This window comes from Sturnira hondurensis, unplaced genomic scaffold, assembly GCF_014824575.4.
Source record: "Sturnira hondurensis isolate 20B ecotype Veracruz unplaced genomic scaffold, ASM1482457v3 Scaffold0002597, whole genome shotgun sequence".
Taxonomy (NCBI): Eukaryota; Metazoa; Chordata; class Mammalia; order Chiroptera; family Phyllostomidae; genus Sturnira; species Sturnira hondurensis.
Window position 1 is genome coordinate 2,101,416 of NW_028075228.1, and position 26,760 is coordinate 2,128,175.

The window sequence follows — 26,760 nt, forward strand, 5'->3', positions numbered from 1 at the left end:
CCATGAGAACCATGTTTTCAGGTCAGACTTCCACTGTGCAGCAAATACCCTAGGCTGGTCTCACCAGCTGATAGGATTCAGAGTGCTAGTTAAAAGCAAGTTCATAAAGAATCCAATAGTTCAATGTAGTGAAAACGCTGGCCTGAGAGTGAAAACCTGAAAATAATTAATCTCCCTTTCTTTCCTCTTTCCCTCTGCTTGTCTGCCCCAAGTGAAAAGCTGGCCTCTGACGGACAGACAAGACATGCCGTCTAACAGCTGCTGACCTACAGCATCAGCTAGGCCTGTTCTCCTAATTGGAAGCAAAAGAGCAAAATTAGAGCAATATCACATCATGCACAGGCATCAAGGCCTGGGAGAGGGAAAAATGCTTACTCTTAACAGTGCATTTTCAACAGACTGAGCTTAACTGCTAAAGAAGTTAAAGGCACTGGTCTAACTGCCTGGTAGATACAGCAGTAAGGGGCAGTGACGTGGAAAACAAACCTGCACACCGCCCAAACCACTCACTCTGTCTCAAGTGATCACAGCCCCGATGAGACTCGTGAGTGCTAACACACAAAGCAAGGGGCTAAACTCCATGTCCTCATGGCCTCGGACTGCCTTCCGGAGGATGGGACGTTAAAGCAAGTGTGTGACAGCAAAGACGCACACAGTGCAGACACTCTGTCACCAAGGATCTACAAAGAGGTAACGTCCATGGTTCACCTTAATGTAAGTCCTCATTAGAATCTCTCATTGGTGCTGAATTTGAGACAAAATCCACTATTCTTTATTATTTGAAGACATCAAATATCTGGCTCATGAAATCTTAAAATACAGTAAAACCATATTATTTTAATTCTAAACCCCAGGCAGGATTTAAAATAATCGTGCCTGGGGTTTGCACAAAATTCACTGTTATGTACTAATAAAACAATTATCAAAAAAATAACAACAAAGAAGAGCAGAGAACATATTCTGAATGAGCCTTTTATATCAAGTGATATCAACCATGAACAGTCGCATCTCTCGTTGAAGACTTCTGGGCAATTTGGTGGCAAACCCGCTCCAACAGCACACACGTGGTATGCTGCTGCATGGCGGTGCCCAGAGTGTGGCCCAGGTCTGACTCACTGGCAGCGGGGCTGGGACTCAGGCTGGGCCACTTTCAGTTTTTACTTCATACATTTCTGTTCTGTTTATGCTTATAATAAATGAACCTCTAGTGGTAAAACTGCAACTGCATTTTATTTTAAAATATGATAATTTGGTGTTACTAATGCAGCCATCCTCTATCCATCAGTGTGAAACAGAAATTTAACCATGAATACGCTTTTAAAACACTTCCATGTTTAAGCTTACACTGCTTCCCCTCATTAATGAAATTAAGTTCTGGGGAACACGAATGTGTCTAAAAAGACACCGCCTTTCTTCTCTCTTTTTGTTTTCTCCTTTACTTCTTATACTATGGTTTTCATCTGCATTGCTTTCTTAAATTTTTCACACGTGCTGATATTTATCTCCATGATTCTATAAATATTAAACCAAAAAAGTAAACCCCAAAACCCAAAATCACTCACTGACTGACTCAATGGTTTACAAGACCACATCTAGTAAACTTTAAAATTTAGGTGACTTAAATGGTAGTACAGAAGTACTTTGGCACGAGTGGAAAACATTAACCACTCAAATTGTTCTCTTATGTCTACAACAGGTCTACGGTTCTACAGGAAAATGCCTCATTTGGCAGCAATCCCAATCTAAATAATGTCGATTCTTCATAATCTTTAAGGGAGAAAAATGGCTTTATGCGCCACGTAGGAGGTTGAGCAGAGACTCCCAAGAACATCCTAATCCCCAGAACTTGTACATGTGGTCTTATTTGGAAAAGGGTCTCTGCAGGTAAAAGTAAACCAAGGATCTAGATCTTCCTGGATTAGAATGACACCTAAAGTCAATCATGATGTCCTTGTAAGAGATGAGAAAGAGCTCCATCCAGTGTGGCTCAGGTGAATGGAGCATCAGCCCATAATGGAAAGGTCATGGGTTCGATTCCCAGTCAAGACACATCTAGTTGCAGGTTCCGTCTCCAGTCAGGGTGAGTACGAAAGGCAACCATTCAATGTTTCTCTCACCTCGATATCTCTCTCCCCCTCTCTCTCCCTCCCTTCCCCCCTCTCTAAAAAATCATTAAGCATGTCCTCCGATGAGGATTAAAAAAAAAGAGAGAAAACCTTAGCTGATGTGGCTCAGTGGATTGAGTGCCAGACTGCAAACCAAAAAGGTCACTGGTTCCATTCCTGGCCAGGGCACATGCCTGGGTTGCAGGCCAGGACCCCAGCTGGGAGTGTGCAAAAGGCAACTGATGGATGTTTCCCTCACACATCGATGTTTCTCTCCCTCCCTTCCCCCCTCTCTGAAAATAAATAAATAAAATTTTAGTAACAGAGAGAGAGAAGAATAAGGGAAACGGACAGTGACACATAGGAAGGAGAGTCCATGTGAGGAAGGAGGCAGAGACTTGGGTGACGTGGCCACAAGCCAAGCACCTCCTGGACCAGCAGAGGCTGGAAAGGCAGGAAAGAGCCTCCCCTGGAGTCTCTGGAGGATGCACAGCCCCCCTCCCACACGCTGAGCTCAGACTTCTGGTCTCCGAAGCTTCAAAAGGATACATTTCTCTTGTTTCAGGCTCCCCAGTTTTTGACAATTTGTTTCAGCAGCCCTAGGAAACTAAGATATCAATAATAAAATACGCTAGTATTTTTACCTTTATAGAGGGGTCCTGGCAATTGATCTCTAATCTTTGGCGTTTCAAAGATGGTTCATCTTCATCTGTCACTACATGATTCTCCAGTACAACTGAAAACGAAAGGCAGAAACAAAAGTTAAACTTCAATATAAAGAGTTTTACAGACTGTTTTAATACTAAGATAGTAAACCATCTGACACCTTAAGGTTACATGAGAAGTGGTACAACCTGTTTCATGGTTTCCTTTTTCAGAGCTTTAACTTAAAATTTTCAGACACAACCTACAGAAAAGTAGGTTCTCTCCTTAATCTCAAAAAAACCTGACATACTGGATAAATAAATCCCCTAATGTGACATTGAGTTGATCCTAAAATCAGAACTACGTGTTTCTTATTCAATGTTCTATTAGGCTATCCGGTTTGAATTAACAAAACCAAATGAATATAATAATTACTTTCACATTTTAAAGTCTTGTCTGTTGCCTACTTCATTACAAATTCAAAACCTTCCTGGTTATCACATTTTCTTAGGTGATGGGCATCAAAACAGTCCCAAACTCAACACACCACGTTACACAGAAAGCTATTCCACGGTACCGCTGAAATCAATGCCTCCCCATCAGCAATTTTCAGCTGATAGTGGCTTCCCCACAGATAAGCAACTGCCCCCCTTTCATCTAAAATTAGCTACAAAACAATACTGAAGATAACCCCAAAATCAAAGACCAACACTGTCCACAATCACATCATTTCTGCAAACCACATTTCTCTGTTCCTGACCGCTTGCACTACACCTAGTCAATCACTAAACATTTACATATTAGCAATGACACACAGAATTTCGTATTCAACATTTTTTACTGAACATGATACCATGAGTAGTTTTCCGGTTTGCTACAGTGTTTTTTTCTCCTCATCTCCTTGCCTGAAATCACTAATGTTAACTGCCTGATGTAGTTTTCCCCACCTCTTTCTACAAGTTCACACACGGACACAAACATAGTGCATATGTACCCAAAGGGTCAAGGCCCTCTCATATCAATAGATCTGTATCGAGGGGACTTCCGCCAAGATGGAGGCATAGGTGGAAACACTGTGCCTTCTCCCACAACCAAGTTTGAATACAACAAAGGTTTAGTAAACAAAGACAGAAAAATGAACAGAAAAAGAACAGAAAATTGAACTATACGGAAGTCTGACAACAACGAACCCTTCAACCAGGACCGGTAAGAGGGGCGGAGCCAGAGACAGAGCAGGGTCGGGCAGGAAAGATCCCCTGACCCAGACACGCAGGCAGCCCAGACCCAGTGGGGGTGCGGGGCAGACTGACCTCGGTCGCACATTCGCGCACAGTGAGACGGACCACGCAGGCCCCAGCCAGAAAACCCAGTGGAGAAGGGCTGACAGCGGTGGCACATTCTCATGCAGTGGGATGAAACGCACGGGCCCCGGTGACGGTGGCAACTGCCGCGACAGCAGGGGGAGGCAGCACACAAGAACGCCATTGCTCCTCTATGACCCCGCCCACACGTACAGCGTCACAACCCCGTGACTGAGTAGCCCCGCTCTGGTGAACACCTAGGGCTCCAATCCCGATACGTAACAGGAACAGTCCAAAAGATGGCTCAAGAAGAACTCAAAGCCCCAGAGCCGGTAACTCTAAAACAACCAAGAAATAGCCAGCCTCTCAGATGCACAGTTCAAAACACTGGTCATCAGGATGCTCACAGAACTGGTTGATTATAGTCACAAATAAGAGGTACATATGAAGGCTAAACTAATTGAAATGAAGGGAGATGCACAGGAAACCAATAGTGATAGAAAGGAAACTGGGACTCAAATCAATGGAATGGACCAGAAGGAAGAACGAAACATCCAACCAGAAAAGAATAAAGAAATGAAAATTCAAAAAAATGAGGAGACGCTTAGGAACCTCCAGGACATCTTTAAACGTTCCAACGTCCGGATTATAAGGGTACCAGAAGGGGGAAAGAAACAGCCACGAGTGGAAAACTTATTGGAACAAATAATAAAGGAGAACTTCCCCGGTCTGGCAAAGGAAATAGACTTCCAGGAAGCTCAGACAGTCCCAAAGAACTTGGACCCAAGAAAGAACACACCAAGGCACATCATAATTACATTAGCCAAGACTCAAATGAAGGAGAGAATCCTAGAAGCGGCAAGAGATAGGGGACAGTCACCTACAAAGGAGTACCCATCAGACTGTCAGCTGATTTCTCAAAAGACACCTTACAGGCAAGAAGGGGCTGGAAAGAAGTATTCCAAGTCATGAAATCCAAAGACCTACAGCCAAGATTGCTTTATCCAGCAAAGTTTTCATTTAGAATGGAAGGACAGATAAAGTGCTTCTCAGATAAGGTCAAATTCAAGGAGTTCATCATCACCAAGCCCTCATTATATGAAATGTTAAAGGGACTTAATATAAGAAAAAGAAGATGGAAAATATGAACAGTGAAAGGACAGCAAACTCACAGTTACTAACAACCAGACCTAAAACAAAAGCCAACCAAGAGGACAGCTAGATCGGGAGCGGAACCATAGTAATGGAGATCACATGGAGGGTTAGCAACAGGGGAGTGGGAGGAGGAGAAGTGGGGAGAAGGTACAGAAAGTAGCACAGACAGTAGGTAGAAAATAGGGGGAGAGCAAGAATAGTAGGGGAAATATAGAATGTAAAGAACTTGAGACATGTGGTTATAAACTAAGGGGGGGAATGGTGGGGGAGGGGTGTGCAGGTGGAGGGGAATGAAGGGGGGAATAGAATTGTAATGGTATAATCAATAAAATATATATATTTAAAAAAAATAGATCTGTATCTTTCATCTTCACTTAGCAATGTAATGTGGACAGTTCCCCCAGTAAATAGCTTTAACTCACTTTTTAAAAGTGGTATCAGTTTGTGAATCTATTTTATAGAAATGAATGTCAGTATATGACAATACACAAATATACGGATGGAGCACATACAATACTGTGTATATATACATGTGCACACTGAAGTGCAATCACTGAACACTTGTGGGAGAGCGTCCACGTGTGGAGAATAAAGTCGGGGGCATGCACACTTTGGCATATCATCATCCTCCTTTCAAATGTACCCCATGCCACAACTGAGCAGGGCACACGTGCTGTAGACAGACAGTGCCTGCCTCACTGGGACAGTGCTGTCTGACCACGTCCCAGCTCTTCCTCCTCCAATCCTCCCTATACCCACAACTGTCCAACCGCCTCCACTCAAGGAAACCTATCCACCTTTTCCCACCCAGGCCCACGTGGAGGCTGGAACAAACGCTTGCTCATGCTGTGACACCAGCAGCGGCATAGTGACGACCCCTAAACAGAGGCCCTCCAGCCCCTCACACAAGGCCGTCTACAAATGTGGACACAGCTCATCCTGCTGGCATTTGACTTTGTATCTGCTAAGGGAGGGGCAGGGGCAGGCACAGGGGAAGCCAAAAGCACGGGACACTGTGGCCCAGGCCCCGTCTCAATCAAAGCAGCTCCACTTTAACCGGCTGTGTAAGTTGAGGTTCCAAATAATATCTTAAATTTTTTAAGGATCAATGCCTTTAAACCTATTGTTACAAAATGACTCATGTCAAAGCTCGTAAGTGTAGAGACACCGCAGAGGCCTATGACCCTAACACAAACTCTTCGTGGTTCCTCAGTAAGAGCAGTAAAATGATCTCCCAGAGGTGATTACCCAAAGCTCCCCTGCAGAAACCAGCCAAGGACCAACAATAACAAGGGGCATCAGACACTATGGATCCCAAATGCAGAAAATGCCCCACCCACCTCCACAGAAGTAGATGAGAATGAATGTTCATTTAATTAAGTAAAAAAGGGAGAAATCCATGCCCACAGGTGTTTGTGGTTAGCAAAATACAGGTTCTGAGAACTTTAGTCACAGTCTATTTACATCCATAGGGAACCAGTAATTTTACTGGGACTGGGAGGACAGAGAGGAACCCTGACAATCATTATTCAAATCCTTTTAATGTGCTAAATAGACAGCTCTGTGTGCATGACTTTCAGAGGCCTTCATAGGCAGAAAGCCTGCAATTTCTGACCCAAAAGAACTCTCAGCACACCTGGCAAATATCATGGTGCATTACACACGTTTACACCAGAGAGGTTAAGTGACTTGTCCAGGGCCACAAAGCTGGTCCCTGTAACTATAGAAAAAAAGACTCCATGCCCCTTGGCAGCATGGAGCACCTCAATCTGGAGGTGGGCAATTGAAGCAGACACGTAAAAGGAGATGTGTCCATGGCAGACGACAGAGGCACAGGTACCAGGGCTCAGCAATACCTTCCCACGGACTGTGGGACTGCAAGTTTCTTTTCTTCTTTGTCTGTTGCTGAATTGCTTTTTATAATTTTGCATGCATTACTTTTACAGTTAGGCTAAAGAACTCGATATTCATTTTGAAGCCATCACAATGAAACAGAATGAGAGGTCTGATGAAAGTCACCTGCAGACAGGTAAAGTCAGTGCAGCTCCACGGTGAGCACATGCAAAACCAGAATCTAAACGCTTTTGTTTTAAATGGAAATCAGAACAAATTGGAAGGGCGGACATACATGCCAACAATTTAAAAGTAGTCCTATTGCTAAGATTATGAGAAATTTTTTTCTTCTACTTGATTAACTGTATTTTTAAATTTCACATAGGTCACATTTTATAGATAAGGGGAAAATAATCTCAATCCTAAACCCACTCTGAATGTAAATGTGTGTAATGCACCATGGTATTTGCCAGGTGTGCTAAGAGTTCTTTTGGGTCAGAAATTGCAGGTTTTCTGGCTGCAAAGGCCTCAACAGAGTCCTACACACAGGTTTTCATTAAACAGTCAACGAACTCTAGTTCCCAGATATTTAAGGAACAGAAATAAAACAACATCAGACATGACTTCTCTAAGCCTTCTTTGGACTATAATCTACAGAGAGAAAATTTATATAGGAAGTTAACTATCAGAATTTTAATAGTTCTAGCCCTGACCAGCGTGGCTCAGTTGTTTTGAGCATCAGCCTGCAAAGCATATGGTCACAGATTCAAATCCCGGTCAGGGCACATGCCTGGGTTGCAGGCTGCTCCCCAGCTGGGGCGCTTATGAGAGGCAACCAAATGATGTTTCTCTCTTTCTCCCTACCTTCCCCTCTCGCCAAAAATAAATAAATAAAATCTTTTAAAAAAAAAGAGTTTTATAGTTCTAAAAATGATTAAATTTTATGTAACTGGAACATTTTTCTTTTACAACATTACAGTGTGTGCTTTCTAAAGAAACTATTGTTCACCTACCAAAATATAAACATGGATATTTTTTAATTGTTATATATAGTGATAGATCTGCCTCTTTTTTAAGTTCAATGGGATCTAAGGTGTGGTGCTAATGAGGTCAAGGCTACAAGTTCTACCTCTAAACAAACTGGTTAGTTTTTACAGAGAAAATAGTAGTTGAATAGCTACACTCATATCCCCAGTTTTGTTCAATGCTCTGATAAGCCTCTTGATCTTGCCAGTTAACAGGTGATAGTGCTTCTTATTAAAAAACAGAACCGGCCTTCGGCTCTCTGAGCACACCATGGCAGTGGGCGGGGACTAGCAAGTGCCTATGAAAGGTAGCAAAAAGGGAGCCAAGAAAGCAGTTGATCCATTTTCTTTTTTTTAAATATATTTTATTGATTATGCCATTACAGTTGTTCTAATTCCCCCCTCTTCATTCCCCTCCACCCTGCATACCCCCTCCCTCACCATTCCCCCGCCTTTAGTTTATGACCACGTGTCTCAAGTTCTTTAGATTCTGTATTTCCCCTACTATTCTTGCTCTCCCCCTATCTATTTTCTACCTACCGTCTATGCTACTTATTTTCTGTACCTTCTCCCCCCTTCTCCTCCTCCCACTCCCCTGTTGCTAACCCTCCATGGGATCTTCATTTCTATGGCTGTGCTCCTGATCTAGCTGTCCTCTTGGTTTGCTTTTGTTTTAGGTCTGGTTGTTAATAACTGTGAGTTTGCTGTCCTTTCACTGTTCATATTTTCCATCTTCTTTTTCTTATATTAAGTCCCTTTAACATTTCATATAATGAAGGCTTGGTGATGATGAACTCCTTGAACTTGACCTTATCTGAGAAGCACTGTATCTGCCCTTCCATTCTAAATGAAAGCTTTGCTGGATAGAGCAATCTTAGGTGTAGGTCTTTGGATTTCATGACTTGGAATACTTTTTTTTCCAGCCACTTCTTGCCTGGAAAGTCTCTTTTGAGAAATCAGCTGACAGTCTGATGGGAACTCCTTTGTAGGTGACTGTCCCCTTATCTCTTGCAGCTTCTAGGATTCTCTCCTTCATTTGAATCTTGGCTAATGTAATTATGATGTGCCTTGGTGTGTTCCTTCTTGGATCCAACTTCTTTGGGACTCTCTGAGCTACTTTGGGACTTTCTGGATTTCCTGGAAGTCTATTTCCTTTGCCAGACTGGGGAATTTCTCCTTTATTATTTGTTCCAATAAGTTTTCCACTCGTGGCTGTTTCTTTTCCCCTTCTGATACCCTTATAATTCGGATGTTGGAGCATTTAAAGATGTCCTGGAGGTTCCTAAGCCTCTCTTCATTTTTTCGAATTCTTGTTTCTTCATTATTTTCTCTTTGGTCATTTTCTCCTTCCTTCCAGTCCACTCCCTTGATTTGAGTCCGTTTCCTTTCCATCACTATTGTTTCCTGTGCATTTCCCTTCATTTCACTTAGTTTAGCCTTCATTTGTTCCTCTAATTTGTGACTAAAATCGACCAGTTCTGTGAGCATCCTGATCACCAGTATTTTGAACTGTGCATCTGATAGGTTGGCTATTTCTTTGTCACTTAGAGTTATCGGCTCTGGGGCTTTGAGTTCTTCTTTGAGCCATAATGTTTTGGTCTGTTCGTGCCTGTTACATATCAGGATCGGAGCCCTAGGTGTTCACCAGAGCAGGGCAACTCAGTCACCTGGTTATGACGCTGTATATGGGGGCGGGGTCAAAGGGGAGCAATGGTGGTCCCCTCTGCTGCTTCCCGCCACTGGGGCCTGCGTGGTGTGTCTCACTGCTCGCTCCTTTGCTGGTTTATCTGCACGCAAATGTGTGACTGTGGTCAGCCTGCCGCCTTGCGCCCTCACTGGGTCCACCTGATGCTACCCCGGCTGCCTGGGCGCCTGGGGTCAGGGGATCCTTCCTGCCCGACCCTGCTCCGCTGCTTGCTCTACCCCTCTTACCGGTCTGGCTGTACGGTTTGTTGTTGTCGGACTTCCGTATAGTTGAATTTTCTGTGTCTTGGCTGAGTTTTTGTTACTGAAACTGTGTTGACTTTAAACTTGGTTGTGAGAGGAGGCACAGTGTTTCCACCTATGCCTCCATCTTGGTGGAAGTCCCCATTTTCTAAAAAAGATCAGTGTGCCCTGGCTGGTGTAGCTAAGTGGATTGAGCACGGGCCTGGGAACCAGAGGATCGCGGATCGATTCCCAGTCAGGGTACATGCCTGGGTTGCAGGCCGGTTCCCTGCAGGCCAACTCCCAGCAGGGGACCCACAAAAGGCAACCATACATTGATGTTTCTCTCCTTCTCCTCCCCCTCTAAAGATAAATAAAATCTTTAAAAAATAAATAAATAAAAAAGATCAGTGTGATGTGAAAGCACCAAGTGGATTCAATATTAAAAAACATTGGAAAAACACTAGCAACAAGAACTAGAAGGCACCAAAGTCACATCTGATGGTCTCAAGAATTATTTTATTTTATTTTATTTTTTAATCCTCATCTGAGGACATGCTTACTGATTTTAGAGAGAGGGCAAAGGAAGGAGAGAAGGAGAGGAACTTGGATGTGAGAGAGAAACATCAATCAGTTGCTTCTCATAGGCGCCCACCAAGGACCAAACCCACAATCCAAGTACATGCCCTGACCAGGAATCAAACCTGCGAACTTTCAGTTTACAGGACAACACTCCAACCAAGTGAGTCACACTAGTTAGGGCAAAGGTTGTGTTTTTGAAGTGAGCCTAAATGACATATAGAATGATAAAGTTGCATTGCATTTAGAAAAATTCAAGCTAATTACTGAGGATGTTCAGGGCAAAAACGCCTGACTAAATCCCATGGCATGGACCTTACCCATGACAAAATGTGCTCTGTGGCCAAAAAATGACAGACCACGATTGAAGCTCATGTTGATGTCAAAACAATCAATTGTTACTTGCTTCATTTACTCTGTGCTGGTTTTACTAAAAACCACATCAGACTTCTAGCCAAGATGGAGGCGTAGGTAGATACACCGTGTCTCCTCACACAATCAAAGGACAAGAACACATTTAAAACAAAATGACAACCAGAACTGACAGAAAATCAAACTGTATGGAAGTCCAACAACCAAGGAGTTAAAGAAGAAACATTCATCCAGACCGGTAGGATGGGCGGAGACAGGCAGCCAAGCAGAGGACTCTCAGTAAGGCTACAGCTGATGGACCTGGTAAGGAGGCAGACTGCGGACTGGGTGGACCCACATTCTCATGCAGATAAACCGAGAGGAACAACTAAAGAGCAACACACAAGGCACAACCCACGGTTCCAGCATGGGGAAATAAAGGCTCAAAGCCTCTGGCTGAAAACACCTGTGGGGGTTGGGCAGCAGGAGAAACTCCCAGCCTCACAAGGAGAGTTCGCTGGAGAGACCCACGGGGTCCTAGAACGTACACAAACCTACCCACACAGGAATCAGCACCAGAAGGGCCCAATTTGACTGTGGGTAACCAGGGAAGGGACTGAAATCTAGCAGAGAGAAGAACAAGTAGCACTCTTCCCTCTCAGACCCCTTTTCCACATACAGCATCACAACGCAGCTACGTGGGCTGCCCACCATGGTGAACACCTGAAGCTCTGCCCCTTATACATAGCAGGCTCGCCAACACACACAAAAAATGGCCCAAATGAAAGAACAGATCAAAGCTCCAGGGAAAATACACCTAAGAGATGAAGAGATAGCCAACCTATCAGATTCACAGCTCAAAACACTACTAATCAGGATGCTCACAGAACTGGTTGAATATGGTCGCAAATTAGAGGAAAAAATGAAGGCTAAGCTAAGTGAAATAAAGGAAAATGTACAGGACACCAACAATGATGGGAAAGAAACCAACAGTGATGGGAAGGAAACCAGGACTCAAATCAACAGTGTGGACCAGAAGGAAGAAAGAAACTTTGAACCAGAACAGAATGAAGAAAAAGAATTCAAAAAAATGAAGAGAGGCTTAGGAACCTCCAGGACATCTTTAAATGTTCCAACATCTGAATTATGGGGGTACCAGAAGGGGAAGAGGAACAGCCACGAGTGGAAAACTTATTGGAACAAATAATAAAGGAGAACTTCCCCAGTCTGGCAAAGGAAATAGACTTCCAGGAAGTCCAAGAAGCTCAAAGAGTCCCAAAGAACTTGGACCCAAGAAGGAACACACCAAGGCACATCATAATTACATTAGCCAAGATTCAAATGAAGGAGAGAATCCTAGAAGCAGCAAGAGATAGGGGACAGTCACCTCCCATCAGACTGTCAGCTGATTTCTCAAAAGAGACCTTCCAGGCAAGAAGAGGCTAGAAAGAAGTATTCCAAGTCATGAAAGACAAGGACCTACATCCAAGATTGCTCTATCCAGCAAAGCTTTCATTTAGAATGGAAGGACAGATAAAGTGCTTCTCAGATAAGGTCAAGTTAAAGGAGTTCATCATCACCAAGCCCGTATTACATGAAATGTTAAAGGGACTTATCTAAGAAAAAGAAGATAAAAAATATGGCCAGTAAAATGACAATAAACTCATAGTTATTAACCACCAAAGCTAAAATAAAAACAACCTAAGCAAACAACTAGAACAGGAACAGAACCACAGAAATGGAGATCACATGGGGGGGTAGCAACAGGGGAGTGGGAGGAGGAGAGAGGGGAAAAGGTACAGAGAATAAGCAGCATAAATGGTAGGAAGAAAATAGACAGGGGGAGGTTAAGAATAGTGTAGAAAATGTAGAAGCCAAAGAACTTATATGTATGGCACATGAACATGAACTAAAGGGGGGGAATGTGGGTGGGAGAAGGTGTGCAGGGTGAGGGGAAATAAAGGAGGGAAAATGGGACAACTGTAATAGCATAATCACATTTTTTAAAAAAACGCATCAGATTCGGGAGACCTCCTGTGCTTCCGCATCAACAGGTCCACCAAATCCAAAAGATGATGACACAAATCACAACCTGAGAATTGCAGACAAATCATTTGAATGAAGTGCTCAATAAATTGACTCCAGATAGCACTGGAAAAAAACATAGAAAAGGCTTGCCAGTATTTATCTGTTTCACGGTGTCTAGAAAATTCAAAATGGTGAAGAAGCCCAAGTATGAAGTGGGAAAACTCATAGAGCTTCGTGGTGAAGGCAGAAGTTCTGGGAAAGCTATTGGGGATGAGACAGGTGCTAAAGTTGAATGAGCTGATGGATATGAGCCCCAAGTCCAAGAAAAATCTGTTTAAAATCTAGACTTTTAATAATGACAATTTTTTTAAAAATCTGATTTGTGAAAAAAATAAAAAGCAAAATAAGGGAGAAACTAAGAATAGTATTCCTGAGAGAATGCCTTCATTTCTTTTTTTAAAAAATTTTTTATTTAATTCTTGTTCAAGTATAGTTTTCTGTCTTATATTCCTTCATTTCTTTATGACTATTCATTTAATCCCAAAATTATCTACATTACTCTCCTCTTCTGTTAAGATACCTAATTTCCAAATGAAGTTTTTTTCAATTAACATAGCAAATAGATCATACAAGATAGATATCATGCTTTCTTATAAAATTTCTGAAAATTATATTTTCTATGGGAAAAATAGTTCAGCATTTCAATTCTACTATTCTAGAAAAGAAAAATGGGCAAAAGACACTCAGTGACTTAATTATGTGCACTTTTGACCTCAAACTTAACAGAAATATAAAACACATAAAACTTTAAGGTAGAAGAAAAAGGAGGAAACTTACTAAGAAATCTTTTTAATGAAGTAAAAATGTAGACAAAGATTTTTCATAGGTAAAGTTCTTAATATTTAGGGTCTTCTTAAAACAAACATTTAGGTAAGTTTTCAAAGGAGAGGTACACCTTTAACATCATTGAGAAAAATCACCAGCCGGTACAAAAGTATAGGGAAAAAGTCTTCTCACTAAGCTGACTTTAGTAAAACATTTCTGGGAAGTCTGTCAGTGTCTTATCAAAACTGTGAACATACAAAGAAATTCTACTTCTGGAAACTTAACATAAAAAATATCTGCCAAGATATACGTGCAGGAATTATATTGCAGGGGATTATATGAAAGAAAAACAGTGCAAAAAAAATGCCATCCACAAGGGGAAATGTCAAGAAAGGGGGCGGGGCGGGGGGGCACCTATAAATGGACTATCATGCAGTTGTCAAAAAAAACCGCAGTCCATCTGTACATACCAACACAGTAAGATTCCATGATCTGTGACGATAGTGAATTTTAGAAGGGGGCCCCTGTAAGGAAGAAAATGGTCATAAGAGTCCCTATGGGTGGGGCAGGAAGAGGGAAAGAGGGCCTGTCAGGGCCTGGGCCCATTAGAAGAGCGAAGAACAGACAAAGTACTGGAGGGTTACCCAGCAGGGAATGGATTTTTTCACACACAGCGTGCATCACTCTTTCTCTTGCTTTCTTTAAAAGATTAAAGACACCTTCTGGAAGAGGCTTTGGCTGTTTAAAGCCCAGAGAGAATAAAGCCCATTTACTCTCCCACAGCTCAGTACCTGGGTGATGGGGACTCAGATCTTCTACTGCAATCTGCACCACATCCGCCAGATCCTGCTCTGACATCATCCAGAATGAGAGGAGAGGGGCCAGTCAACAAGGAAGAAGCAAACTCACACAGGACTAGGATGCTGCCACCTACAAAACAAACACAACGGCAGAGGAGAGGGAGATTAACGGTCATGACCTGTAAAATGAAAACTGCTAACCATGGGTATTCAAGAGGCCATCAGACAGTTTTTAATATACTTCTTCTTGCCCCAAACCACCAAAAGGTTAGTGTTCTTTGAGAACTGAGAAAGAGCCCCAAAACTGTCTATTTTGTCTGTCCTTAAACACTAGACTAGCCTCTCACTTCATCAATCCATTCCACACCACCTCCTAAAATGGTTTAAACATGTCATCCCCAAGCCAAGTCTCCAGAACACATCCCATCCTCCACCTGCTCCCCTTGGGGTCTCCGCTCCTGCTATACACACCACACCCTAGGAAACCATTACACTGTTGTCTCCACCAGTAACATACTTCTCACTCCCAAATTTCACCCAAATGGCCCCTTCAGCCAAGGCTATGCCCATACTCCATTTCTGCTATTCAAAACTGCCCTCCCCCTGAATTCCTCTGCTTTGCTTCCCCTCAGCTTCCAGTACAAACCTGAACTGCAGCACAGCCCCACTGCTGTGCCTGGGAGCACCACCATCCTGTCCACACTGTACCTTCCGGGGCGGGGCCACCTCTGCTGCGAGCTGTCATCCCTGAGCCTAGCACTGTGTCTGGAGCAGAGTCAGCTACTTTCTTCCTGCTCCTGAAACACTGTGATTAGGCCTAGAGAGACCTTATTTTCCAAAACAAAAATGAGGCCATGTCATTCCAAATAAGACCTATTAACCAGGGATCTAAATTTAGTACTGGAAAACAGGATGTCCTAAAGAATTTGGGAATCAATGTCACCATAATATTTTTATCATATTATACTTTATTTTACTTACAAGTAAATACTTATAAAATAAATTACTTACTTATCTTTCCCCACCTAGACAACATGACCCCAGAGGGCAGAAACCATGCACTCAACCCTACAGCACAGCTCCTCCCACAAGTAAGCACTTACGATCCCAAGTCACAACCCCCGTGGGGCAGGGAGGGGAGGTCTGAAAATTTTCAGATCATTTAGTTTCAAATCAGGATCTCCTGACAGCTTCTTTTAATGGTGAATTCCAACAGACATTAAATTAAATTCGAAAGTTGCACACGTGTTCTTAAATCCTGTAAATAACATGGTTCCTTTTCTCTTTTATCCAGATTTAAATTTCACAGCTTAAATAGTAGCAGCTCCAGAATTTCCTAGGGAAGACAGTGTGTAGGAGGAACTAATCTCCCTCAAATCTTCCTTCATAGAGTAAATGTAACTTTTTTACATAAACATCTGATCAAAGGTATGATCATTAAAATGGCAAAGGTGTTTTTATTCCCAGATTACACACTTCACACAAGACTGAACAAGACAAGAAAGCATCAACTGTCCTTAATAAAGAAGAGACTGATGACAAACAGTCTGGATGGGAAACAAAGGACCTCAGAACCACTTTGACTGAACCCTTGAATAGTCCAACTAGGGAAAGACGGCAGTAACAAAGACTCTTAATGTCCCCAAATCCTCCCATAAAAACACACGGAGCAACTAGGGTAGCAAAACCCAAATTCAGGTCATTGTTTGTAACAGAACTAAGTAATAAGATGTTCCTAACACACCTCAGAATACAAGTAAGGGGACACACCACTGACGGCTACAAGAGCATCACAATGAAAGCAGGTATGAAGCAGGAAGCAGAGAAGCAATGTGTCGCCTTGAGAACAGCAGCTGAAACCAGGAGGTGAGCATAATCCCACAACAGACAAATACAAGAGGTCTGCAGTCAAGTCTGGAAGGCCTAAGACATTCTGGGCCCCAATAACACTCAAAATCAATCATTCAAAGCTCCCTAAACATACTAAAAAGAAATGGCTGGGGACAGACTAAAAAATATACAGGACAGGGAAAACAGTGACAGAGGCAAATGAAAGTCTAATTAAATATGGAAGAGGAAAACAAAGCCAAGAGAGGTCAGAAAATGAGCAGCTATATTTATTAAAACTTCCTAAAAAACACAGAAAATAGAGCTTTAGAACACTGAAATTAGCAAAACTATTCAAATAAAGCCTCCCTACTAAATATTTGGGAAAATTAATTCTACATAAAAATGAACAGAATATTGGTGTAATTCATGCAGATACAATGTATTTTAAAAGAGAATAAGGCACAAAATAATATTGCACAGAAGTGAAAGCATGCTAGAAAGACAAGTTGCCAAAAGAGATGAAAATGCTGTGGAATAATTCAAAACAAGTTAAAATACACGAAGGAAATATTACATTAATAACCATAAACCATCAAGAGAAAAAAAAGCTCCAAATGAGGTGACAGAACTCAGTAGAAACAAAAGAAAAAAATTCTGGAAATGAAAACTAGAAGGAATCCAAGAGCAAGTAAACACAATAAATGATGCCTTCAAAAAAAAAAACAATGAGAAAAGGGGAAAAATTTTAAGAGTAAAGAAAAGAGTTGAAAAAAATTTCTGAAAAAAAAAAAGAGTTGAAGAAAAAGCAGCACAGTGACACAGAAGATCCAACCTGTGTAACAAGGAGACCCTAAGGAAGAAAACCAAAGCCAGGCGCACTCGGCGTGGTGGCTGCACCGGAAGAGTCGGGAGGGAGAGCTAGGCCCCTGTGCCTTTGGTGGGAGTCTAACCCTGAAGAGCAACAAGCAGTATGGCTACCAAAATGCTACAGGCCACGGCTCTGATCATACCTTCTCCCATTCAAGAATCTTCCCGTTACACAGATTCAAAGATTTATATTAAAAAAACACCAACCCCTAAGACAATGCTCTTAGCAACAAAAGAATGGATGCAACCTAAATGTGCATCAACAACAAAAAAGTATGGCGCTGCCAAACAACTGTAAAAGGAGGCAAATATCTCCAAGGACAACCCCCAAGATGCAGTCCTACATAATAATAAATGGGGCAAAATGTGTACATCATGCTTTTTTAAAGAAATATGCTAGATGTGCACAGAATATCCCTGGAACATTAAGGGAAAAGAAAATTATTTTTCACTTTTCACCTTGTTATACTTTTTTATCAAGTGTATTTATCACCTTTCCAAAAATAAAAAACACGTTTAAGATGATCAGAAAGCTAAATATTTAGGCATAAGACATTTAGGCATAAACTGTGGGGAAAATGCTCAGTTCCAACCTCAGTTATATCCAGTAATATTCTCTGAACCTGGTGCCTGTGCTGAACACTGGGAATTTCTTCAACCTTCATCCTCAGCAACTGCTCCAGGAGAACCTGTCAGGATAAGGAAACAGGGTGTCGTGCTAAATCTGTGCCCCCTGAAGATGACCTCCAAGTACAGATTAACCGGTGCTCAGTTTGAAGATCAAAGCTACTCATGCCATAAACTCAGTCTTCTTTTTTCCAAGTTAAAAACCAAAGTATAAATGATTACTAAAGGGATACACTGAACTTTGTAATGAAGGCAGCAGTCTTCAGATAATAACCACTCAGCTGAGCTCTGACTTGACAGACATAAAACATTCTACAGTCACACACTGCTTATGGACCGCTTCCCTGGAAAAGAGCACACAGACAAAACTCTGCCAAGTTTCACAGCCTTCACCAACCCCAGAGCAGGAGCCCTAGTTTATAGGGCCACGTGGCCACCAGAGGAGGCTCCCCACCTCACCACTGCACACTGTGGCTACCTGACCAAGTTTGAGCTGATGGGACATGAGCTCAGACACGGTGCAGAGCAGCTCCAGGACACCTCATCAAAGGAAAGCTGGCACACAGCCGTTGCCCCCCCTCTCATCCTCCTGCTGCTGGACTCCAGGGATGAGGATGTAACAGGAGCTAGAACAGAGTAAGGAACATGACAGAAGTAGCCTGGGGTCCTCATATCTACAGTGCTACCACACGTCCTGCCCCAGACTTCCTCATAAGAAAAAAAAGAACCAACAACCTGCTTTAGAACAACGGATTTTAAAGTGTCACCTGCAGCCAAGCTTAACCTAAGTGATATACCATGGATATATTAAGCCCATTCATGATGACCCTGGATCTACAGCTTCCAGGTTAAACACCTGTCTCGCACACAGGTCTAGTGGAAAGTTTTCAAGGGCCCAGTTCAAGCCTTCTCCTGGTTTCTGAAAGCTCTGCAAGGGGCTTAATACTCCAAACTCACCATAAAATCCCGAATCCTAACCTCTTCCAAATGAGGCCACCATACGTTATCCAAGTTGTTTACTCAAAATGATTCTGTGGCCAGAATAAAGAGTCATCTAAAATTCTGCTAACAGTGAAGGTTTGAATAGAAAAAACTAGGGCAACAAGCCCAAGAAAACTGGAACAGAGCAATACATGCAGTTGCCATTTTGGCAAATTAAATTTGCCATTTCTCAGAAGTCATGGAGACAGTCCAGTCTTAACATAATAAAACAACTGGGCTGTGATGAATGTTCAATAATGCCTTTAATGGCAATGACTAGTGAGAACTCTGCTTTAAAACAACATATTTTGGAATCTGTCACATGCAGCCACCCCGAAGCTCATTCAGGGTCTCCCTGGACCCACAGCTTTCAGGTTAAATACTTGTCTCTCACGAAGGTCTAGTGGAAAGTTTCCAAGGGCTTCAAGCTTTTTCCTGGTTTCTAAGAGCTCTGCAAGTGGCTTAAGAAAATACTCTGAACCCACCCTAAAACCCTGAATCCTAGCCTCTCGAGTAGCTGAGCGGAGCATCGTCTAGGGTACATATAAAAAAGGAGCCCACCAACCAGACCAACAACTTAGGTGCTCGATCTTAGGGGTGGCAGGTGACGGGACATCCTACTGTGAAACATCACAGACATCAATGTGAGTGACACTGGTGTGACCACATTAACCACAATGGAAAGGTCTCCAGAATATAATACTAACAGAAAGGAATATAAAAGGAAAAATTGCAAGACAGCGTGTATATGATCCCTATTGTTTTCTGGAAGTTGCATGTGTATGCAGTCACATGTCCATGTGTTTCGATGTACACCAGATGGTCTGAAATGACAGATAATGAACTTAAGATTGCGCATGAGAGAGGGATTACAAATAGCAGGAGGTAACCTTCATTCTTGGTCCTGCTGGATTGTTCTGTTGAGTTTTCTACAAGCCCGTATTTATATATCACCGGTGAAATTGATTTTATAACACAAAGTAATACATATATAGCCTGCAACTCTCATGTGCTTGCATCACACAGCCTGCAGCGTGCCCGAGGCTGCGGGCACAAAACAGCCCTTCCCTGCTCAGTGAGTGCTCCCGTTCTCCTGGACTACTGTGGCATACTTTCTCCTCTCCCTTCCGCATCCCAGCTCCTCCTTCCCTCAGTGAGCTGGCAACCTTGCTTTCTCTTCCCCATCGTTTCCTTTGAATTTGACTTCCCCGACTGTGGCTGGTATGGGCACCACCTGGCCTTGCTCTTGTCCACAAGCATGTCCGACCCTGTTCACAGCTTGGGGCCCTCGCACTTCAGCAATTCTGAGTCCCTCACAATCAGCCTCTCAGGTGATTCCCAATACACACTGCACTGCTATTTCCCCACCTCCCTCCACTCCCTCTGCATTCTTCTGCTCTCCTTCAGAGCAGAATTCTCCAGTCGCCTGTACATGCTTGCCTCCATTTCTTCCCCTCACATTCTCTCTAGAGCCAGCCTAATCAGACTCTGGCTTTTCCACCCATCAGACTGCCCCCATCCAGCCTGTCCTCCCCACCGCAGCACCTGCCCAGGGCTTACTCCCGCCTCCTCCACAGCCAGTCTCCCTCCCTCACCTTCCTGGCCTGGCTGCACTCTGTTGGCCTTGTCTTGCAGAGGTTCTTGGAAGGTTTGCATCATCTCCCCGACAGGCAGGGCCCGGGGCCTGGTACTGGACTTCTCAATCATCCTGAAACACTGTCTATGTGCTGATGGTGCAGATTCACCTTCAACTCTGACCTCACATGTGAACTCCAGATCCACAAAGCAAACAGGCTGCTGGACAGCTCCCCTGGGTGTCTAGTTTCGAGTGTAACATGCCAAATGGAACCCAATAACCACCCTCACAACCAACCTGCTCCTCTCACACTTTCCATCTCAATGTATGGTACCCGTTGCTTAGAACCAAAACCTTCAGTCCTTGGTTTCTCTCTCATGTCCTATCTGCGGGCAGAGTATCTTATGATAGGCATGCTGCACACATCTGAAGTCATGCACTGGCCTTCACAGGGGCCTCCCTGCTCTGTCTTTACCCCATAATTGTCCCCAATTTGTCCCCCAAATTGGGGACATATAAAATATGTAATTTAACAATTACTGGTTATAAAGCTCTCCGGATCCTGTTGTAACTCATGTCAGATTGTGCCCCCATCTGTTCAGAGCCCACTGAAGGCATCCTGCGTACCCAGGACAGCTTTCCCAGCACACTGAAGCCAGCTGAGCACCAACCAGCACCCGTCACAGTTCCCCTCGGGTCTCCTTGCTGCTCCTCACTCGCCCCATCAAAGGAGGCCCCCCCAGCACAGCAGGTACACACCCAGCTCAGGGCCCTTACAGTCTACCACCTACTACCTCTTCTGTGACACGGACTTATGCCTATTCAGTTACACCCACCACCAGCACCCACCTTTCTGCTCCCCTCTCCTGCTTTACGGAAAAGCACTTACCAACTGACTTTCTACATGGGCTAAATGTTCATCATTTAAATCTGTCTCCCCTACTAGAAGATCAGTTCCATTGGTACAGGAATTTTCATTTTGTTTCCTGCCTAGCCTAGGGTTGGCATAGGCTGGCCCTCAATGAACGCACATGTGATGAATCTAGAGGAAGAGCCCACTGGGGAGTCACAGTAGTGCAGAACTACACAAGGCCGCCTTTCTACTTAAAAACCATGGAACAGAGTCTTCAAAGTTCTCTGTGTCTATGCCTTGATTCCAATAGGAATGTACGACAATTAAATCATGAACCTATTTAGTTTTTGACTGTGAACTTCATGTGAATGACACTTTCAGTTGTTAACAGCGAAAATACAAGCTGCTCGTCAGCTCTCAGCAATAGACATAGCTGTGGCTCATCAGCTGAAGTGCAGAACTGCAAATCCGTTTGTAATGTTTAAAGAAAACTTACCCTTGGACACCTATACTATAAACCCACAATGCCACTAAAACAGAAATAAAGAAAGGCTCCTGTAATTGAGCGATCAACCCAGCTTCAGCAGTAAAGGCTAAAAGGGGAAACACTCTAGACTACCAGCTCTCATTACAAGAAAAAGGCAGCAAGAAAAAAATAACCAAACAAAGCCTCCCTGTACGGAGGACTCGGGAACAGCCTCGGTCACTGTGGGAATGACATCACGCAGGTCGTTGTGGTAGCTCACTAGGGATATCACAACGTTTGGGATTTTTTCCCCCATCAGTTTTTTAGAACAGTTTTCACAGAGTTGTTTCCTACACCAACCCCTGCTGCGGAATCTGTTTTGGGCCAGGTGATTTCCACAAGAGGTAGAACAATGCAGCCAGGTGTATAACCTCCCAGGGCAGTGACCTGCTCCACTAGAATTGTTTACCAGCCACCATATACATGCACAACAACTAAAGACATGCAGTCCACAAGCCTGGGTAAAATATACCCTTTCTATATCATTTTTATTATTATTGATTTGAGAGAGAGAGAAAAAAAGCCACGATTTGTTGTTACACTTATTTATGCATGCACTGGTTGATTCTTGTATGTGCCCTGACCAGGGACTGAACCCACAATCTTGGTACATCGAGATGAGGCTCTAATCAACTGGGCTATCTGGCCAGGGCTACCTCTTACATATCTTGGAGGGGCCTTGGAAGTCACCTGGTGCTATGCTAACTTCCTTTTATAGGTGACAAAAATATTACTCTGAGGGGTAGATGTATCCATGAACAAGTACAAGAGGGAGATGATCCTAAATACAATTCTTAGAGTGCAATTACACAGAAAAGATGCTTGGAACAGGAGTGATGGGGAAGGACCACTGTCACCAAGGTCCTACAGCAGGATCTGACTCCCTGGATTGTTAAAATCAATGAGGCCCCAAAACCTTGTGCTTGTATGGGGGTACGTGGTACTGTGGACTTGATATTCAATCCCCTACCACCCCCACCCCCAATGTCAAGTCCACAACACCATAAAAATCGGAGCAGTAATTTCCATTCCCACTTAAGAAAGTGGTTAATTAGTACCTAGTTAAAAAGCTAAATCTCTATCTAGAAACAGGGGAACCTCTAAAAAACTAAAGATCATTCTGTTTAGTCAAATCCTTTTGAATATAAGTATAGTAATAAGTTAATTAAAAACCAGTATGGAGTAAGCAAAGAAACCAATTTTTATTAAACTGAGATAGGGAGAAAAGATTCAGCTTACTTATCTTTCTCCCAAACTCAGCGTGGACTGGTAGGAGATACACAAAGAATGAAATGGGAAAGAAAAAGAAATATAACTAAATGACTGGTCAGGTACTAGATTAATTAGGGAACTGGCATAAAGCAAGAAACACTTCTTCCTCTGGTTTCCACTTAGGAAAATTCAGGCCACACTGTTTCTTAAGACCACAGGTGGCAAACACACATGGTCAGTGGGCCAAATCCAGCCCTCCACCTTGTTTCTACCCAGCTGCAGCGCAGAGGTCTCCCTTAACTGTTAAGGAGTAGTTACATCTATACAGTCCTACAATTACATTTGGCCCTTTGAAGGCAACCACGAGGCTGATGTGGCCCCCATAAAATGAGTTTGACACCCCTGTTTAAGACAGTCCTCCCACCCCCACAGAAATATTTAAGTTTAAAATCAGGCAAAGAAGGTCAAATCAGCCTCAGAGGGCTGGTCCTTCCTCCTTAACAATTCATGTATTTTATTAAATTTGCCACTTTTATTCATGCTTTCCAAACTACATAAACCTCCCCAAATATAAACAACTGCAGCAAAGAGAAGCAGCCAGATGTAAGCTGATTCCACAGCCCTCACTGTCCTAATCCACAGACACACTGATCTGAGGACCCCCGTTACCATCTTAAAATTAGTTAGGCCCCAAAACCTAGTGCTTGAGTGGATCTATCTACCAATAGTAATCACATCTGAAATTAGAACAGAAAAATGTTTGAATATTTCTTTATTCATTTAAAGATTATAAAAACCAACACACGACATATTGACATACAAACATTTTTTATGAAAAATAACTGTAGTTTCCAAAACAACAAAAGCAGCAAAATCTTAACAAGAAGAGGGACATAATTCAGCATTTTTACAAGCCTCTTTAATGTCGGACTTAATGGGAAACAACTGGATTCTCTTATCTGCGTCGGCTTTCAATCTGTTGCAATAAATTGTTCTGGTTGATACATGTGAAGAAATCCCAACCTCACACAGAGGTGCTGCTGGGAAAGGAAAAAGTATGTACTGTAATGGCCTTCAGGTAATTATAGGTATTCTTTAACACAATACTAAAACTCAACAAGTGTCTGATTTTTCCCTAAAGGCCTGTTGCAATGTGGAATCTAAAACCATACCAGTGAACTTTGTATTTTATTACTTTAAAATCCATTGGTCTGTTGTGCCCTTTAAATGGACCTTTATGCAGGTGTGGTTTTGTAACATTATGCATCGGTCAGCTGGAAAATATTGATTCATGTGTTATGCAGATCTTCCAAATGTTGTTTACTATATATTATCAAAAGCATCATATTTGTTAATAGGAGCCCTGATCTCATCAGAAAGTCATTAAGTATTAGGAAGCTGTCAGGTCCAGAGCAGCAGATACAAGCTTTCTGAAATTCCAACTTCACTTGAAAATTCAAATTTTATCACTGGCAATAGTGTTAGTACTTTCCTTGAAGTGGCTAGCTAATTTTGTTCATTTAGTAGGAAATATCGGTCAAACTAGTCAATTATTCTTTTCTGGCAGTCCATGAAAAAAAAGTGGCTAGTTCAGCTAGCAACTCAAATAATCACAGGAGGGCTTGTCCTCAAGGGAATCCTTTCAGTCTGAATCGGAGTACAAGTGCTTTCCACATATATCCTGTCTTGTCACAAAGAATATTTAAAAGAGGTGCACTCAAGTTGAAATTTAATGAAATGAATGCTTCATCAAGGGCATTCTTAAGTGAAAAAGATTTTTTTACAATTGCATGGCAGTAAATAATTCAATGGTACAACTGCAGTTTGAGGCCTCCACTTCAATTATGCTAAAGCAGCAGCAGTTTTACTACCCTTGACCCTGCACCATCAGTACAAATGTCAACATGCAAAAAAGGCAATGACCCCTTACAATCATTATGGAAACTTGTTTGACCTCAGAGACCCCAGGGAAGGTCTCAAGGACACCCCTGGGGTTCTGTGGACCACACTTGGACAACCACTGTTTTCAGGTACATCTCCAGAAAAAAAACCCACAAAATCCAAATATGCATTAATGTGAATTCCATTATAAACTCTGCTATAAAATATAAACCATAAATGCATTTAAAAGTAACTTTTACTTGGTTTATCAACTGCCAAAGATAAAGGTAAATATACTGCAGAAGTCTGAATATATCTTGCAACAAAAATTTTGGTTTACATACATAACACCCATATTTTAATTCTTTTCTTATAGTTGCTAAGTTACTTACATCGTGAAGTATTTATTTTGATCAAATAAAATATGATATTTGCCACAGATGAAGAAGTTTAGTAATATACAATTGACTATAGGCTATAACACCTTAACCTTATTTCTTAGTTCCAGGAGAAACTTTAATCAGTCTCTGTGAACTCATTTACACAATTAACATTAAGTGTTCTTATTGCATTCATTCATACATTATTCAAAAAGCAATCATTGGGCACATACTGTACATACATGTACCTAAACATATGCTACAAGGGAGGAGAGTGTAACATGTAACACTACCCCTAAGACGTGGTCTAATTATGTAACAAGTCAAAGACATGACACTTGGGACCTACTCCTTAGTCAAGGCTAAAAACAGCGCTAGGGGAACAGAATGAGACAGCTACTCCAGCCCTGGGAGATCAAGGAAGGCTACTGAGAACCGGGGGAGAACTGAGAGAGCCAGGGGGGGACAGGGCAGGAGCAGGGGGGGGGAGGTGCAGAGGTGCAGAGGTGCAGGTCTACTGGCCAGGACCCGTGAAAAGCCCACAACACGCCCTGGCTGGTGTAGCTCAGTGGATTGAGCGCGGGCCTGCGAACCACACAATCGCGGTTCGATTCCCAGTCAGGGCACATGCCTGGGTTGCACGCCAGTTCCCAACAGGGGACTCTTGAGAGGCAACCATACATTGATGTTTCTCTCCTCTCCTTCCCTTCCTCTCTAAAGATAAATAAATAAAATCTTTTAAAAAAATAAAAAAGAAAAAAAAGAAAAGCCCACAACACAAAACCAACCAGCATTGCTCTGCCCTCAATTAACCAAGACTAAGACCTGCCAGGTGCAGCGAGGTCCTAGAGATGGAGTAGGGTTCAGGCATAAAGAATTTCAGGAGAAATTTAAATATGGGCAGTATCACAATTCGAAGTATTCTCATGTCCCTATTAGCTCTTTTTCCCCAAGAACATTGCTCAAGGACATACCACTGTATCCCAACTCCTCTGAGAAAGAAACCTGCAGACCCCTTTTTTGGTTAACTCTCTCTACTCTGTTACCCGTAGGTATCCAACCATCATCAGTCCCTGCGGTTTCTTCACGCTTATAGCTTCCAACCTGACTCCCTCTTCCTCTCTCCCACTGCACCTGGTCTGCTGAGTGCCTCATCATCCCTGAAGGGGACTCTTCTCCAGTCCCTCTGATGTGTAGGCGTCATCTTTCTGGGACACACTCTAAAGTTGAGTCCACGGATCTGGCAGCCTGAGTGTCCCTTTGTCTCTCACAAAGTCACAAAGGGCTCAGGCAGGAAGCCAACACCCTCTCATCCATCCTAAGTTTCAGAGTGAATTTTCCAAAGACGGCTCATCCCCCCAGAGCCCAGCTCAGCACCTTCCATGGCCCTCCTCTACTGAGAGCATCACATCTAAACTCCTCCATCCAGGTTTCAATCCTTTCCCGTCTGGGTC

At 42.8% G+C, this 26,760-nt stretch overlaps 1 protein-coding gene across 10 annotated transcripts in view; it reads right to left on the bottom strand.

Moving 5' to 3' along the window:
• Window positions 1-26,760, bottom strand: part of BANP (BTG3 associated nuclear protein) — a 144,869-nt gene that overhangs the window by 104,646 nt on the left and 13,463 nt on the right. For 7 of the 10 annotated variants that reach the window (XM_037040210.1, XM_037040209.1, XM_037040208.1 and 4 more), the window contains exons 2-3: window positions 14,565-14,703; window positions 2,750-2,841 (exon numbers count right to left, since the gene is read on the bottom strand). In XM_037040210.1, coding sequence (XP_036896105.1) covers window positions 2,750-2,841; window positions 14,565-14,634 — 162 coding nt within the window. In that variant the 5' untranslated portion in view covers window positions 14,635-14,703. Of the gene's footprint in view, window positions 1-2,749; window positions 2,842-14,243; window positions 14,298-14,564; window positions 14,704-15,219; window positions 15,275-17,863; window positions 17,960-26,760 lie in introns of those variants that run through there. The other 3 variants (XM_037040205.1, XM_037040206.1, XM_037040211.1) reach the window with 3 other exon arrangements.